We start from the raw sequence: 14,308 nt of genomic DNA on the forward strand, positions 1-14,308 counted from the left end.
GAAGATCCATGTTTGGCATTGATTTCATCTACAAGTGGTCCAAGCGGTGAATTCTGAAAACAAAATACATTTGGCACAAGATAAAATGCTTCAGTCAAGATTATCCATTAAGACTTGCCCCGGCTTGTCTTTTTGCTTGCCAATTATTTTGCATCCATCTCAAAGGGATGATGGTGTTCATTATTAATAGATACCAGTCAAGATGACTGTGCGGTTTCTCCAACACACCGAGCTACACGGACCGCTGCTGTGGTGCATTTCCAGGGACTGAAAAGACCGACAGCCGATGTTTATACCACTCTGACAAAGAAACATTCAATAAAAGCTAAAGTACATAAAGCTCTAGGATGTTTAATGTTCAAAACTGTTTTTAAATACATACATGTATATAGTAGATTGACAATCTGTTCCCCAGGTATTGGAGAGATCAAGAGAAAATACATGCTGAAAAATTGTGCGTCTTGAATATGACTCCCTCCACATTACATATATTGCTGATTATTGTAAAAAAAAAAAAAAAATCTGACCAAGACAAGCATGTGGTCATGTATAGCCTCTACTGATGAACAGTGAGTTTATGTATTGGGACACGTTTTTTTGATCAACATTTTCAGAGTTAGCATTTTTATGTTTACTGGACTGTCACTTCAGAAATGGTGGCTGATGCCGAGACAGAAAACAGAATGACTACCAGCCACAAATATGACTATGCTCATTAAATCAAAGAAGGTTTTTCTAATTCTAACACAAATTTAAAAACATAAAGCTGGTAGAAATGTCTTCCACACAAAAGCCTGATTTCTACCAAGGGGTTAATCAGGGTGCAATAATGAAGTCACTCACTGTTTTGCACCCCACCCCACCAAACACAAACCAAACCAAAAAGTGCTGTGATCCTTTTCTTACATCTTGCTGCCAGCAATGATGATCAGCTAGACTTCTGAATAAATTAAGGAATACTTTCAGTCCTGTGTTAATGTAGAAACATCTTGAACTAGTTTGAGCAAGCTCAACTTGGCCCTGCTGTGGAAAAAGTGCCTCATATGGACTACTGGCAAGCACGGAAGAGATCAGCGATCAGACCGCCATCTCCATCCCTCCGAAACTCAAGGTACACAACCATGACAAGGGTGTAGTTGGTGTCTGTCCGATTCCTATTCTCATCAGAGCAGCACAAAGCTATCGTTACATAACATATGCTAGTTTCAACATGTTTATGGCTGTCTGTATGGCATCTAGAGATTCATGTTCTAGTCACAAGAGCTGCAACATATACAAAGGATTTAAAACATGACGTGTTTCTTTTGCATGTTTTAACTGAAGCTGAAATTACTAAAACAGAGGGATTAGAGTTGAAAAAAAAAGACTATATGAACCAACTGTTACATTTCATATTGAATGTGCAAGCCTCAGAAATGGACAAGTAAGAAATCTTTGTGGTGTGGTTGGTTTAACCAAAGGGCATGTAAGCCCTATTTATGGGCTCATAGAAAGTTTACACGAAAATGTCTTCAGACAAACTTCAATTAAGCTTCACATGATTTTCAGTGACCATTGTTCAAATCTCCCAATAGTCGCTTCCAATCAAACACTTAAAAGCAGACAATGGTTTATAGGCATTTCTTGTGCGGTTCTTCTTTTGAATGTGTGTGTGGACCATTCTATACGGGCAAGCCATCTTAAAAGAGACCATAGTTGTGGTTGGCATTTCACATGTCCAGGAGCATCACTCGTGGGTCCTCTACCACTGCTTTGATCTTGCGCAGGAAGGTGACCGCCTCTCTACCGTCAACGAGTCGGTGGTCATATGTCAGTGCCACGTACATCATGGGCCGGATCTCAACCTGCCAAAGCAAAAAAAGTTGCCATATTTTATTTCCAAAAAACATCAGACTTGGGTCAAATAGCAGCTGCAAACAAACAAACAAACAAACCAACAAATAAATAAATAAAAAAGCATGCATGTTTAATGGGGTTTTAAAACCTGTGGTTAATCAGGGGCTAATTTGTTATGTTGTTGAAGAGGAATAAGAAGATACTTTGTCAACTTTACTGTCACTGTACAAACATACAGTGAAATTCATTCTCTGCATTTAACCCATCCTCTACACACACACACACACACACACACACACACACACACACAAGAAACAGTGAGCAGTCGCAGTGCAGCGCCCGGGAACCAACTCCAGTTTTTCGTCATTGCCTTGGTCAGGGGTGCAGGCAGGACTATTAACCTTAACATGCATGTCTTTTGATGGGAGGAAACCCAGGCAGACATGGTGAGAACATGCAAACTCCACACAGAAAGCACCTGGGACGGCCTGGGGTTCGAACCCAGGACCTTCTTGCTGTGAGGCAACAGTGCTAACCACTGGGCCACCGTGCTACCCAAGTTACCCATTGGTTTTTGTTTTGTTTCATGCAGCAATATTTCCAAGAAAACCTAGAATTTGTTAACAAACGTGCAAGCAGGCCATTTCCTCATTGGTCAGAATGGAGTGGAAATTAGACTGTCTTTTATGCAACTGAATCTTAGTAGACGGAGACATGCTGTCTCCAGATTCTTCAGAGGAAGGCAGAATGCCCTAACGAATGCCTACAGCAACATACTCCTCAAATATGAATTGGGTTGGATTGCATTCTCAATGTAGAGGAACTGCTCCAGTGTTGGCTTGGAAGTGTACTGAGACCAGCTTCTATCAATGATCTGATTGTTTTGGTCTTCACCTTATTGTTACAGTTGGGAATGTGTAAACACGCCCAAACAAACTGAAATTAGGGAGGAAACACTCTTGGGTTTGAATAAAGGCTCCACACAAACTAGATGTGAAAACACCCTTACACTCAAGTGGGGTCATTTTCATTTTCATAAAAGGCCAACAACCAAGACGAGTATACCAAGCTGATATTCAGAACAGAATTAATTTCTGGCCTCAAATAAATAAAGATAATGAAAAAGCCGATACATAAAAATGAACATACTGAGAAAAAGACAATATCTGAGCCATCTGAGAAGAGACCAAACACTTTATTAGAGGGAAGCGTTTAGAAGATTTGTGACTAGTAGAGAAAGTCTGTGACTCACCTGGCCATTGATTGCAACAGGCCTGTCAAAGATGCCATGCATGCCCAGGATGGCAGACTGCGGGGGGTTGATGATGGGTGTCCCAAACATGGAACCAAACACTCCTCCGTTACTTATGGTGAAGGTACCTCCATCCATATCCTCAACAGCCAACTCATTTTTACGAGCCTGCGGCACACAGCAGAATCATATTACAGTCAGTTCACTTTGATCTTCCTGATTAAGGCTTATGATGTCATGTTTTTTCCCTCAATTATCCTGAGAACAAGAACCAGATGAATATCTGGGATTGACTGCAGACCACAATCAAAATGCAGAGACCGATTCATTAAGTAGATGGTGCCACTTGTAAACATTTTAAAAGCCTTTTACCTTTTCTCCCAACGCGTTAATGGTTTTCTCAATGTCAGCAAAGTTCATGGTCTCAACGTTACGGATCACTGGTACGACAAGTCCCTAAGTAGAGGTTATAAAGAAAATTTATGAGATGGCAACATCAAGTGCCTTAAATGTCTATTTATGATATTAGATCGGTGCATCCTACCATTTAGTGACCACTGTTATAAGAGCACAAAGTGCCAAAAAAGTCATATAAATAAATCCAGAAAATCTTACCTTTGGAGTAGCCACAGCCACGCTAATGTCAACATAATCCCTGTACACAATCTCTTTGGTAGTATCATCAATAACTGAGGAAAGCACAATCAACATGAGCTTAGCGAGGAGACAAAAGCACCAACTTCAAAACAAAATTAAAATAATTTTTTTTCTCTAGACGAAACAGATTGAGAAATAATGAAATACACTCACTGGCCACTTTATTAGGTACACCTTGCTAGTACCGGGTTGGACCCCCTTTTGCCTTCAGAACTGCCTTAATCCTTGGAGGCATAGATTCAACAAGGTACTGGAAATATTCCTCAGAGAGTTTGGTCCATATTGACATGATAGCATCACGCAGTTGCTGCAGATTTGTCGGCTGCACATCCATGATGCGAATCTTCCGGTCCACCACATCCCAAAGGTGCTCTATTGGATTGAGATCTGGTGACTGTGGAGGCCATTTGAGTACAGTGAACTCATTGTCATGTTCAAGAAACCAGTCTGAGATGATTCGAGCTTTATGACATGGCGCGTAATCCTGCTGGAAGTAGCCATCAGAAGATGGGAACACTGTGGTCATAAAGGGATGGACATGGTCAGCAACAATACTCAGGTAGGCTGTGGCATTGACACGATGCTCAATTGGTACTAAGGGGCCCAAAGTGTGCCAAGAAAATATCCCCCACACCATTACACCCCCACCACCAGCCTGAACCGTTGATACAAGGCAGGATGGATCCATGCTTTCATGTTGTTGACGCCAAATTCTGACCCTACCATCCGAATGTCGCAGCAGAAATCGAGACTCATCAGACCAGGCAACGTTTTTCCAATCTTCTATTGTCCAATTTTGGTGAGCCTGTGCGAATTGTAGCCCCAGTTTCCTGTTCTTAGCTGACAGGAGTGGCCCCCGGTGTGGTCTTCTGCTGCTGTAGCCCATCTGCCTCAAGGTTTGACGTGTTGTGCGTTCAGAGATGCTCTTCTGCATACCTCGGTTGTAATGAGTGGTTATTTGAGTTACTGTTGCCTTTCTATCAGCTCGAACCAGTCTGGCCATTCTCCTCTGACTTCTGGCATCAACAAGGCATTTTCGCCCACAGAACTGCCGCTCACTGGATATTTTCTCTTTTTCGGGCCATTCTCTGTAAACCCTAGAGATGGTTGTGCGTGAAAATCCCAGTAGATCAGCAGTTTCTGAAATACTCAAGACCAGCCCGTCTGGCACCAACAACCATGCCACGTTCAAAGTCACTTAAATCACCTTTCTTCCCCATTCCGATGCTCGGTTTGAACTGCAGCAGATCGTCTTGACCATGTCTACATGCCTAAATGCATTGAGTTGCTGCCATGTGATTGGCTGATTAGAAATTTGCGTTAACGAGCAGTTGGACAGGTGTGCCTAATAAAGTGGCCGGTGAGTGTAGTTTTCAAAGCAATTCAAACAACATAAGGGGCATATGCTTTTTTTGTGGCAGAAGAAAATGTTCAAGCATTACTAAAGCCAGCTGACGCCAAATAAAAACAGTAGAGGTATGTTTCCATCATGCAGTTAAGAGAAGTCATAAATTGGGAGGCATACCAGCATTGACTGCAGGCTGGTCAGTCAGAGCGTGTGCAGCAGCCTTCACAAACGCAGACATAAAGCCTAGCTTGATGGTGTGCTTCTTTAGGAAGGCATCTTTGTGGATTTTCCTCATCTCCTGAATGTTACTTATGTGAAAATGGAGGTAATAAATGCCTGAGTGATTATAATATCCAGGGGGCATTAGTTTAGTTATAAGTAGACGTTATACAAACTACTGGACAGCACCTAGATTTCTTTTTTTTTTTTTTATTCTACCAGGTTGTCCATTACATTCACCTGTTGTGCCAGGTCTTAAAAACACTTTGGTCTACTGGAATACCTGACACAAGAGGTGAATGGAATGAACTGGCAAAATGGAAAACAAGCAGGACTGTGGGTCCCTGAGAACTGGATTGAAAACCACTAATCTAGACTATTGTACAGTGAATTACAGGGAGCAGCCCCATCCATTGACTTTGGGGCAGCTGTGGCTCACCTCATGTCAACCTCATTGAAGGTGGTGAGCATTGCACAGGTGTTCTGCGCCTCCTTCAGCCTCTGGGCAATCCTCAGCCTCATACGGTTCATCTTCACCTAAGGACGTGGAAAGGAAATGCATGCTACTGAACCTGCATGGTAATAACTGTAATAACTGTCTTTTCTGTTGTTTTTTTTTAATCTCAAAATAGAATACAAGAGAAGATACAGAACATGTTGCAAAATGAAAAATCAAATGGATCAATGTGTTAGCATTGCTATCATGTACTTTACCCTATTTTCTCCCCTGGTTCCTGCTGCTGAAGGGACAGATGCTGGAGCTGGAGTTGCAGAAGTGGGCTTTATGGCAGAGACTACATTTAGGGAGAGGGAATGACAGAAGCGCTACAGAAGTTGCTCAAAAACACAATCTAACAAATCATACGAGTGAACAAAAGCGGCGCTGTGCTTCTCCGATACTTATTTTTATAACCATGTGTAAAATGACAGTTTAACGGTAGCCATTTAAATTCAACCAAATAGATTTATGTGCTGGAGCATGAGAACATACCTGGTTTGGCCTCAGCAGCTTGTGCTGGCACTGGGGGGACTGGAGGCATGGCAGTAGGGATGGGAGTAGCGGTGGGGGGAGGTGTGGGTGGAGGAGGGGCTGCAGCGGCTGCAGCAGGGGCTTCTGCAGCTGGGGTAGGGGCAGCTTTGGCAGCACCAGCTAGAGAGATGGGAGGAAAGAAAGCGAGACAGTTTTCCAGTGCTCTAAAATTCTATTGGTGGTGTACAGTCATTATACAAAGGTAAACAAATGACTGTCAAGTACTGGTGTTTCTGCAGTCCCTTCCATTTCACAAACTCTTGAATCTGAAATGTAAGAGAAATGGGAGATCTGCACAGAAACAATATACAGAGTATATCAAAGAAAGTTGAATCAATTCAGCTAGACACAATGTTTATTGAGAGAAAGTTTTTCTCAATAAACGTATCCAGATGAACTGATTCAACTTTCTTCGATTTTCTTACCTGTATTATTGAGCATGCATAAAGACATACAGAGTATATACACATATCAGTATAGCCCAATCACACCATTTTGTGTGATTTGGCTCTACTGTTAATGCGAGAGGTTTTGCTATTAAATGAAAAGAATCAGGTAAAAGAGTGAGTACCCCCTTTTCGAAGTTTGAAAAGGGGAGTTCCTCCTTCCACCCTCCCTCCATCGGGCACCAGGAGTTCCTCGATCACACCAGCCGCAGGAGACGGCACTTGTACTGAGGTCTAGGGGTAGAAATCACGAAATCAATTCCCATCCTCCATGAAATTTAATCAAAACTCTAAATCAGATGTGAGCCTGAAACATTTGGCATATCATACTGACAAAAAAACAAAAACACATAAACATACACTACCGTTCAAAAGTTTGGGATCACCCAAACAATTTCGTGTTTTCCATGAAAAGTCACACTTATTCACCACCATATGTTGTGAAATGAATAGAAAATAGAGTCAAGACATTGACAAGGTTAGAAATAATGATTTGTATTTGAAATAAGATTTTTTTTACATCAAACTTTGCTTTCGTCAAAGAATCCTCCATTTGCAGCAATTACAGCATTGCAGACCTTTGGCATTCTAGCTGTTAATTTGTTGAGGTAATCTGGAGAAATTGCACCCCACGCTTCCAGAAGCAGCTCCCACAAGTTGGATTGGTTGGATGGGCACTTCTTTGAGCAGATTGAGTTTCTGGAGCATCACATTTGTGGGGTCAATTAAACGCTCAAAATGGCCAGAAAAAGAGAACTTTCATCTGAAACTCGACAGTCTATTCTTGTTCTTAGAAATGAAGGCTATTCCATGCAAGAAATTGCTAAGAAATTGAAGATTTCCTACACCGGTGTGTACTACTCCCTTCAGAGGACAGCACAAACAGGCTCTAACCAGAGTAGAAAAAGAAGTGGGAGGCCGCGTTGCACAACTGAGCAAGAAGATAAGTACATTAGAGTCTCTAGTTTGAGAAACAGACGCCTCACAGGTCCCCAACTGGCATCTTCATTAAATAGTACCTGTTAGAGCCTGTTTGTGCTGTCCTCTGAAGGGAGTAGTACACACCGGTGTAGGAAATCTTCAATTTCTTAGCAATTTCTCGCATGGAATAGCCTTCATTTCTAAGAACAAGAATAGACTGTCGAGTTTCAGATGAAAGTTCTCTTTTTCTGGCCATTTTGAGCGTTTAATTGACCCCACAAATGTGATGCTCCAGAAACTCAATCTGCTCAAAGAAGTGCCCATCCAACCAATCCAACTTGTGGGAGCTGCTTCTGGAAGCGTGGGGTGCAATTTCTCCAGATTACCTCAACAAATTAACAGCTAGAATGCCAAAGGTCTGCAATGCTGTAATTGCTGCAAATGGAGGATTCTTTGACGAAAGCAAAGTTTGATGTAAAAAAAATCTTATTTCAAATACAAATCATTATTTCTAACCTTGTCAATGTCTTGACTCTATTTTCTATTCATTTCACAACATATGGTGGTGAATAAGTGTGACTTTTCATGGAAAACACGAAATTGTTTGGGTGATCCCAAACTTTTGAACGGTAGTGTATATTTCACATTTGGAGGCTTTTTAGTCTTTTTGCTGTTGTCGTACCTTGTCAGTCTCAATTTCACAAACCACCTCATCTTCACTCACTGAGTCGCCCACAGCTAGAAGACAAAAACAACTAATGATCACATATTCTGACAAGCAATCTGAATGGATTTTGTCAGTAGGCTATATCAATATTATTATCAGAATATTAGTGTGCTATATCACACAGAACAATCCTTAAGGTAAAACAAGGGCAACAATAAGCAGGATGATTTTCATGGTTGTGCTAGTTAGTGCCGATTGCATACCTGTATGCATTTGGTACAATGCCTGCGCTATTATTCGGTGCTCAGGCATATTAATAGCTTGCCGAACACCAATAATGGTGCTAATGAAGCTAATGCTATGGCCACGTAACTCAATCGCTAACATGTGCATGTTGGGTAACATGGGTATATTGGTATCAGAGGATAATATCAAGCTTTTTACTATTTCAGTTTTTTGTAACAGCTAGCTGCAGCGAGATTATTGATGCAGTATGGAAAATAATCATGCGAGAAACCTGATATTTCTTTTCCAACAGATTACATGTGACATTTCATACTGTGCTCATGTTTGATTTGCCCACCTTTCTCCCACCTCACATCCCCCTCTGTGACAGATTCTGCAAATGCAGGTGTTTTGACGGTGAGTACTTCATCCCCTGTATCATGACAAAAGGCATGAAGTCAATAAAACATTAAACAAAAGGTTTGAGTTACATATATCAGACTAGTAACTGAGAAGATGTGATTTAGTACATACTGCGGGCAGCAGATGTTTTGAAGTATCTGATGTGGAAGACACCAGCTGATGAAGCAGATTCACATCTAGAAGACAAAATAAGCACTTCTTTTTAGATGTGTATAATCAAATGCACTTCTACACAACACATTATTTCTGAAAAACAAAATAGATAAGACACCATACCAACAAATGTTTTGGTGATTCATTCGACTGACATACAATTGCAGTTCCCATTTTGAGTTGACTCTGTGGTTAAACCAGACCAAGGCTATGTTAAGTCAATATTTGTCTTAGGGGACTACATCTCAGCACATATGACACACACACGAACAGGAACCTAGGATGTCATACGAACAGCACTGCACTGTGCTCAACGGTGTCTGGATAAGGGTGTTATTGTGGAGCCAAGCATACAAAGACAACCCAAACAGAATGGGAGAGAGCACTTACGACCGAGTGTTCCTGTAAACAATCCAGTTGCAGACAGAAAGGCCTTGAAGGAGAAGAAGAAAAATGAAAAGAAAATGCGCTATTATTAACCTTGTGATAGCAGAAGCAGCTGCAGTTGAGTGTCTTCTAGAGGGCCTGTCACACACAAGTATATCTCCTTGAAAGATATGTTTAACTACTTAAGCCCCCAAGAAAACTCTTGCTCGTCAACAGGCATCATTCCACTCAGTGTATAAATGACCCATGTTGAAAACCTGTTTAATCATGAAAAACAAAGGCAGGGATCTTGGTGCATTAGTCATCTTGAGATGCTCATCTTTAGCTCAAGGACAACAAGGGGGCTACTTAGCTGACAGCACACTTACCAGATAAACTTCGTCGAAACAACACATTGTTACCCTGCAGAGGATGGAAACGTGTACAATCAGTTTATTTTCAAAATCATTCAGTTACTTATTTATGGATTTGCTTTGTTGGTATTGTTGGGTATCAAAATTGCAAAACATTATTTATTTATTTATTTATGTTGGTTTGGATGAGTTTTCAACCTCTGGAATTAAAGTCATATTTCAGATCCATTGTGCTTCCTCAACTAGATAAAATGGGTTAGATTAAAAATGTTAAACAACTACTGTAATGCCACGAGTGAAACAATGGGTGAAGCTCAGAAAATAGTTTGTGTTTTCTCTCTGACACGCTGTGCAGCGAACTCACTAAATAAAACCTCTTGGCCTTAATGAGATGGCTTAACTGTCACGGTATGTTGTCATGTTAATTCTACAGAACATTTAACAGACAACCATAGCAAAAACATATTAAAGCTTTGCATGGATTTGTCAATAAAAAGCAGTGTGTAAAGGAAACGACAAAAAAACAAAAAACACATGCCAGGTGCATGTTTGGAAATGAAAGTCATGGATTTGTATATAGATGTAGATGTCCACACCAAAAGAATAAAAAACAGAAAGAGCACACAATGATCCTAAAAAAACTCAAGCTTAGCAGGCTGATTTAGATCCCTGTAAATGATTGTCACAATGCGTTTAGATGTATTAGATATTTACTTTCCTCACAAAATGCACATTAAATAAAGTGTTCCATTAGAGATCATTTTAAAGATTTTGCTTAAAGCTACATCCAAATCAGAATCAGAATCAGAATCATGTTTATTGACCATGTAGGTTTGCACACACATGGAATTTGACTGTGGTTTCGTGGTTCTCTCAGTGTACTTAACATAGAATAACAACACAACGATCTTCAGATATACGTCTACACAAGGATTGACTATATACAGGCAAAATAAGAGGCAAATGAAAAGCATTCAGCACTGCTTGCAGGCAGCCCTTATATACTGTAACTGCATTATATTAAATATGATCAAAAATATAGAGCTGGTGTGACAGGTTCATAAAACATTAGACTAGACATCTAATAAACCTTATAAACACACAAAAGTGTTTAAAAGTGTGAGCGTTAGGATTATCTGATAATTAAATAATAGTGTGGAATTCAATCCCACCTTGAAAAGCAAATGACTACAAAAAAGATAAGTGGTCACCATACTAATATTAATTACACTGTGTGGTACACAATATGGGCCAAGTTTATTTGGCACTTAGGCTGAGGGCGCATGCTTTTCTGATATCCCGGACAAGCTTTGGTCTGGTGTATTCAGTTAGTTAATAAACAGTACAATTATTAGCAAATTGCTAACTTCTGCCTGAGTAAGTCAAACGAATTCTTAAAATGTCAGCAGAGCAAAAAGACTTTGACGCAAGCAACCGAACAACTTGGATCCAGAGTTTTTTTTCCTTACTCAAATTTGTTTTATACTTAGCTGGAAGAAATAGCCAAGTGAATTACGTAATCTACATGTTTACCTTATACACACTCACTTTCACGTTTAAAGCATCTAGGCGGATTCAAACCATGTTATACTTTTTCTAAACATTACTGTGTAGGACTACATTAAGTCTCAAATGCTTTTAAAACCCACCGTGTTGGCAATATATATATATACAACCAAACCCCCACTAGAAGATAGACATCAACTGAAAATAATCAAGAAAAGCCACACTACTCTGGCAAGACACACATATGGCTTTTGTGATCATGTTGCAGTTGCTGACCTCTTGAAAGGAACTAACTATAAAATAGCTGAACTTGCATGCATGACAAATATGACAGGGGCTATTTCTGGCTGTCAGAGCCGCCATGCACACTTCAGCCACAGCCTTCATGAATCACCACAATATACTTGTGCTATTTATCCAAGAAATTACTTTGTTCTGCAGACGGTCAATACGTTCGTGGATTGTATAAAGTCACAATTGAATAAATTGGGCTTTTACATCACTAACTGGCGGGGGGGGGGGGTTGAGGTTATTCACGAAAAAAGTTAACTAGTTAGTTTGGCCGGCTTCGGAAGGATGAATTAATCATGACAACGACCGCACATAATTAACCTGCAGATTCAATTATAACAACCCTGTGTCCAAAGTCTTGTCTTCTTGTACCGTCCCGGTTCTTTAGAGATCACTTCCTCAAATCATGACTCAGAATCCCTCCCACTCTTCCAATCCCGTCTCAAGACACACCTTTTCTCCATTGCCTTCTCCTGCCCCCCCCCCCCCCCCCCCCCGGCCTGGGACAGGCTGGGGACCGAGCGCTCGACCTGCTCCCTCCCGCAACTCCCTCCCCAGCTCCCACTACAAGCGCATCGGACACTGCTGCAGTCTGCCTACATTCGAGTCATTGGTCGGGACTCACCTCTTCAGACTTCATCTGTGATTTATGTGATTTACGATATTTGTTTTTCTTTCCCTTTTGTATCTGTCCCAAGTCGGAGAGTACTGCTGGCGTCGTGTGTGGCCGCCGCTTCTCCCTCTCATAGCCCTCCTTCCCATCCACCCCTGTATGTCTGTGTTATTTATCTGACGTCTTGTTTCACCCCGTTTATTGTAAAGCGACTTTGAGTATAAGAAAAGCGCCATATAAGTTTAATTTATTATTATTATTACTACCCACTGACCCAGTAGCTGACACGCTGCGAGGATTTATGCTGCCTTGTCGAAAAAATGCTACCGTATCAGTCAATCCAAACCTCGCCACCATCAACAGAACCGCTAAGTAGCACATCTCGACAGGTAGCGCATATTGACAGACCACCGGTGTCATCCTGCCCTTGGTGGACCCGGGGCCTGAGCTAACTAATTAGCAAAACGGCTAACTTTGGCCTCGTTTTACTTAATCAAATTGCCAAAGCGCTCACTAGACATGAATGTATTTTCAAGTTTCTGTCCTACCTGGCTCAGCGCCGACAGGGAGCGACCAAGTGTCCGGCAAAGACATCGGGAATGCGCTAACATAGTTAGTCTATATTGGTGCTGCCCGGCTGCAACCGATCGGAGCGCCGAGGAAGTTCGCCCCTTCGAGAAGTGTGGGCGGGTCTACCGACAGGAAGAAGAACGTGGGATGTGCCACTGCGGTAGGGGGAGACATGGCTGGGGAGACGTTCTGACTGCAAAATCTGTAAAACGCGGGCAAATTTTCTGACTCCAAGTCTCTTTTTTTTTCAAATTATTTGTTAGATTTTAATATACACTGTTAAAGAACAAACAACGTAACATAGAACGGCATATTATTTTAGGAATTGAAGGCTATAGGGCCGACTTGACCATGTTTGAGGTTCCACAAATGGAACGAGTTGGAAAATGTAGTTTGTTTCTGCCCAACATGTTTCAGTGATCTTTTATTCTCAATGCGAGCGATTTCATCTAGTAAATAAAATGAAAATATTTCTAAAAACGCTCTTGTATCTCATACTTTCTTACAAAGGGTTATTTTAGCAGATAAGCGGTTCGGATAATGGATGGATGGATATATAAAAAACAAACTGCTGAATTTACATTTCATTTTATTTTTTGACAGTTTAAACCCACTTGCCCTATCGTTATCCATAAACAAGTGGTCGGAGAGTTGGCAAGGTGTTGTACCTGGGCTACTTACATGATTGTTTTAAACTGCCCAAGTCATCAGCCAGTGCTTTTAAGAATTTGCAATGTAATAGCCTCAAATCTTCTTTTAAAGATTAAACCTGCCATAACCGATCTATAGGCCTATTAAACTTGAACTTAAAAACTTTCAGCACTTGGGTCAGGCATTAATCCTAGGTGGGCTGGTGAAAAAGAGGGGAGGGGGAGATAAAGGGTAGGTTGGGCTGCAGAATAACCGAATAACCACACCTCCTCGTCTGTTGCTGGCAACTGAATTACTTAAATTTTCCTCCTCTTCAGCAGGCAACCAGCTTTCAGAGGTCCGTTTCTCCCACCGACAACCAACAGGTAGGGTATCACTTTTTACCTTGTGTAATGCACTTGAAGTTGAGTTTATATAGTTATTTTATTCCACAATGAAGCAGCAACATAAAAAAGATGGTTTTAATCAATACTAAGAATACATCTGAACATATTAAGATAAAGCTGACTGAGGAGGCGCAACAAGAAGTTGCAAGCCATCGTATTTATATCTGGAAGATGAGGAAAATCTTATAAAACTTAATTTCTATCAATATGATAAGCTCCTTATAAAGACAGCTATAAATGCAGAAATACGCCATGTCTCTTCAAATGTTACTCAAGTTGGTCATGAATGCGCAGTTCACAAATTAAATTCCTTAAAAGTGCCTTGCAACAAGGAGTCTGTAGTTAATTTCCAGTAAATACAAAATGCTTAAGTT

At 40.9% G+C, this 14,308-nt stretch overlaps 1 protein-coding gene across 1 annotated transcript; it reads right to left on the bottom strand.

The window, feature by feature from the left end:
* Positions 1 to 203: 203 nt before the first annotated feature.
* Positions 204 to 12,999, bottom strand: LOC130125103 (dihydrolipoyllysine-residue succinyltransferase component of 2-oxoglutarate dehydrogenase complex, mitochondrial-like). Its single transcript, XM_056294556.1, has 15 exons — positions 12,876 to 12,999; positions 9,933 to 9,966; positions 9,568 to 9,610; positions 9,136 to 9,200; positions 8,960 to 9,034; positions 8,392 to 8,447; positions 6,914 to 7,022; positions 6,304 to 6,462; positions 6,027 to 6,106; positions 5,752 to 5,849; positions 5,271 to 5,401; positions 3,704 to 3,777; positions 3,461 to 3,544; positions 3,089 to 3,256; positions 204 to 1,844 (listed from the first exon to the last, which is right to left on the bottom strand). The coding sequence occupies exons 1-15, from the start codon at positions 12,936 to 12,938 to the stop codon at positions 1,710 to 1,712; spliced, it is 1,374 nt and encodes a 457-aa protein (XP_056150531.1). The 5' UTR covers positions 12,939 to 12,999; the 3' UTR covers positions 204 to 1,709.
* Between the last annotated feature and the right edge of the window lie 1,309 nt (positions 13,000 to 14,308).

The sequence above is a fragment of the Lampris incognitus genome, chromosome 15 (assembly GCF_029633865.1).
Source record: "Lampris incognitus isolate fLamInc1 chromosome 15, fLamInc1.hap2, whole genome shotgun sequence".
In the NCBI taxonomy this organism is placed as follows: Eukaryota; Metazoa; Chordata; class Actinopteri; order Lampriformes; family Lampridae; genus Lampris; species Lampris incognitus.

Bases quoted from the DNA above. Each gene is read 5' to 3' on its own strand.
- LOC130125103 (XM_056294556.1), bottom strand. From the start codon at position 12,938: ATGTTAGCGCATTCCCGATGTCTTTGCCGGACACTTGGTCGCTCCCTG. The intron at 6,463-6,913 runs GTACTCACTCTT...CCATCTCTCTAG, and splicing joins TTTCAAACTTCGAAAAGGGG to CTGGTGCTGCCAAAGCTGCC. The intron at 3,257-3,460 runs GTAAAAGGCTTT...TGTGTGCCGCAG, and splicing joins TTAACGCGTTGGGAGAAAAG to GCTCGTAAAAATGAGTTGGC.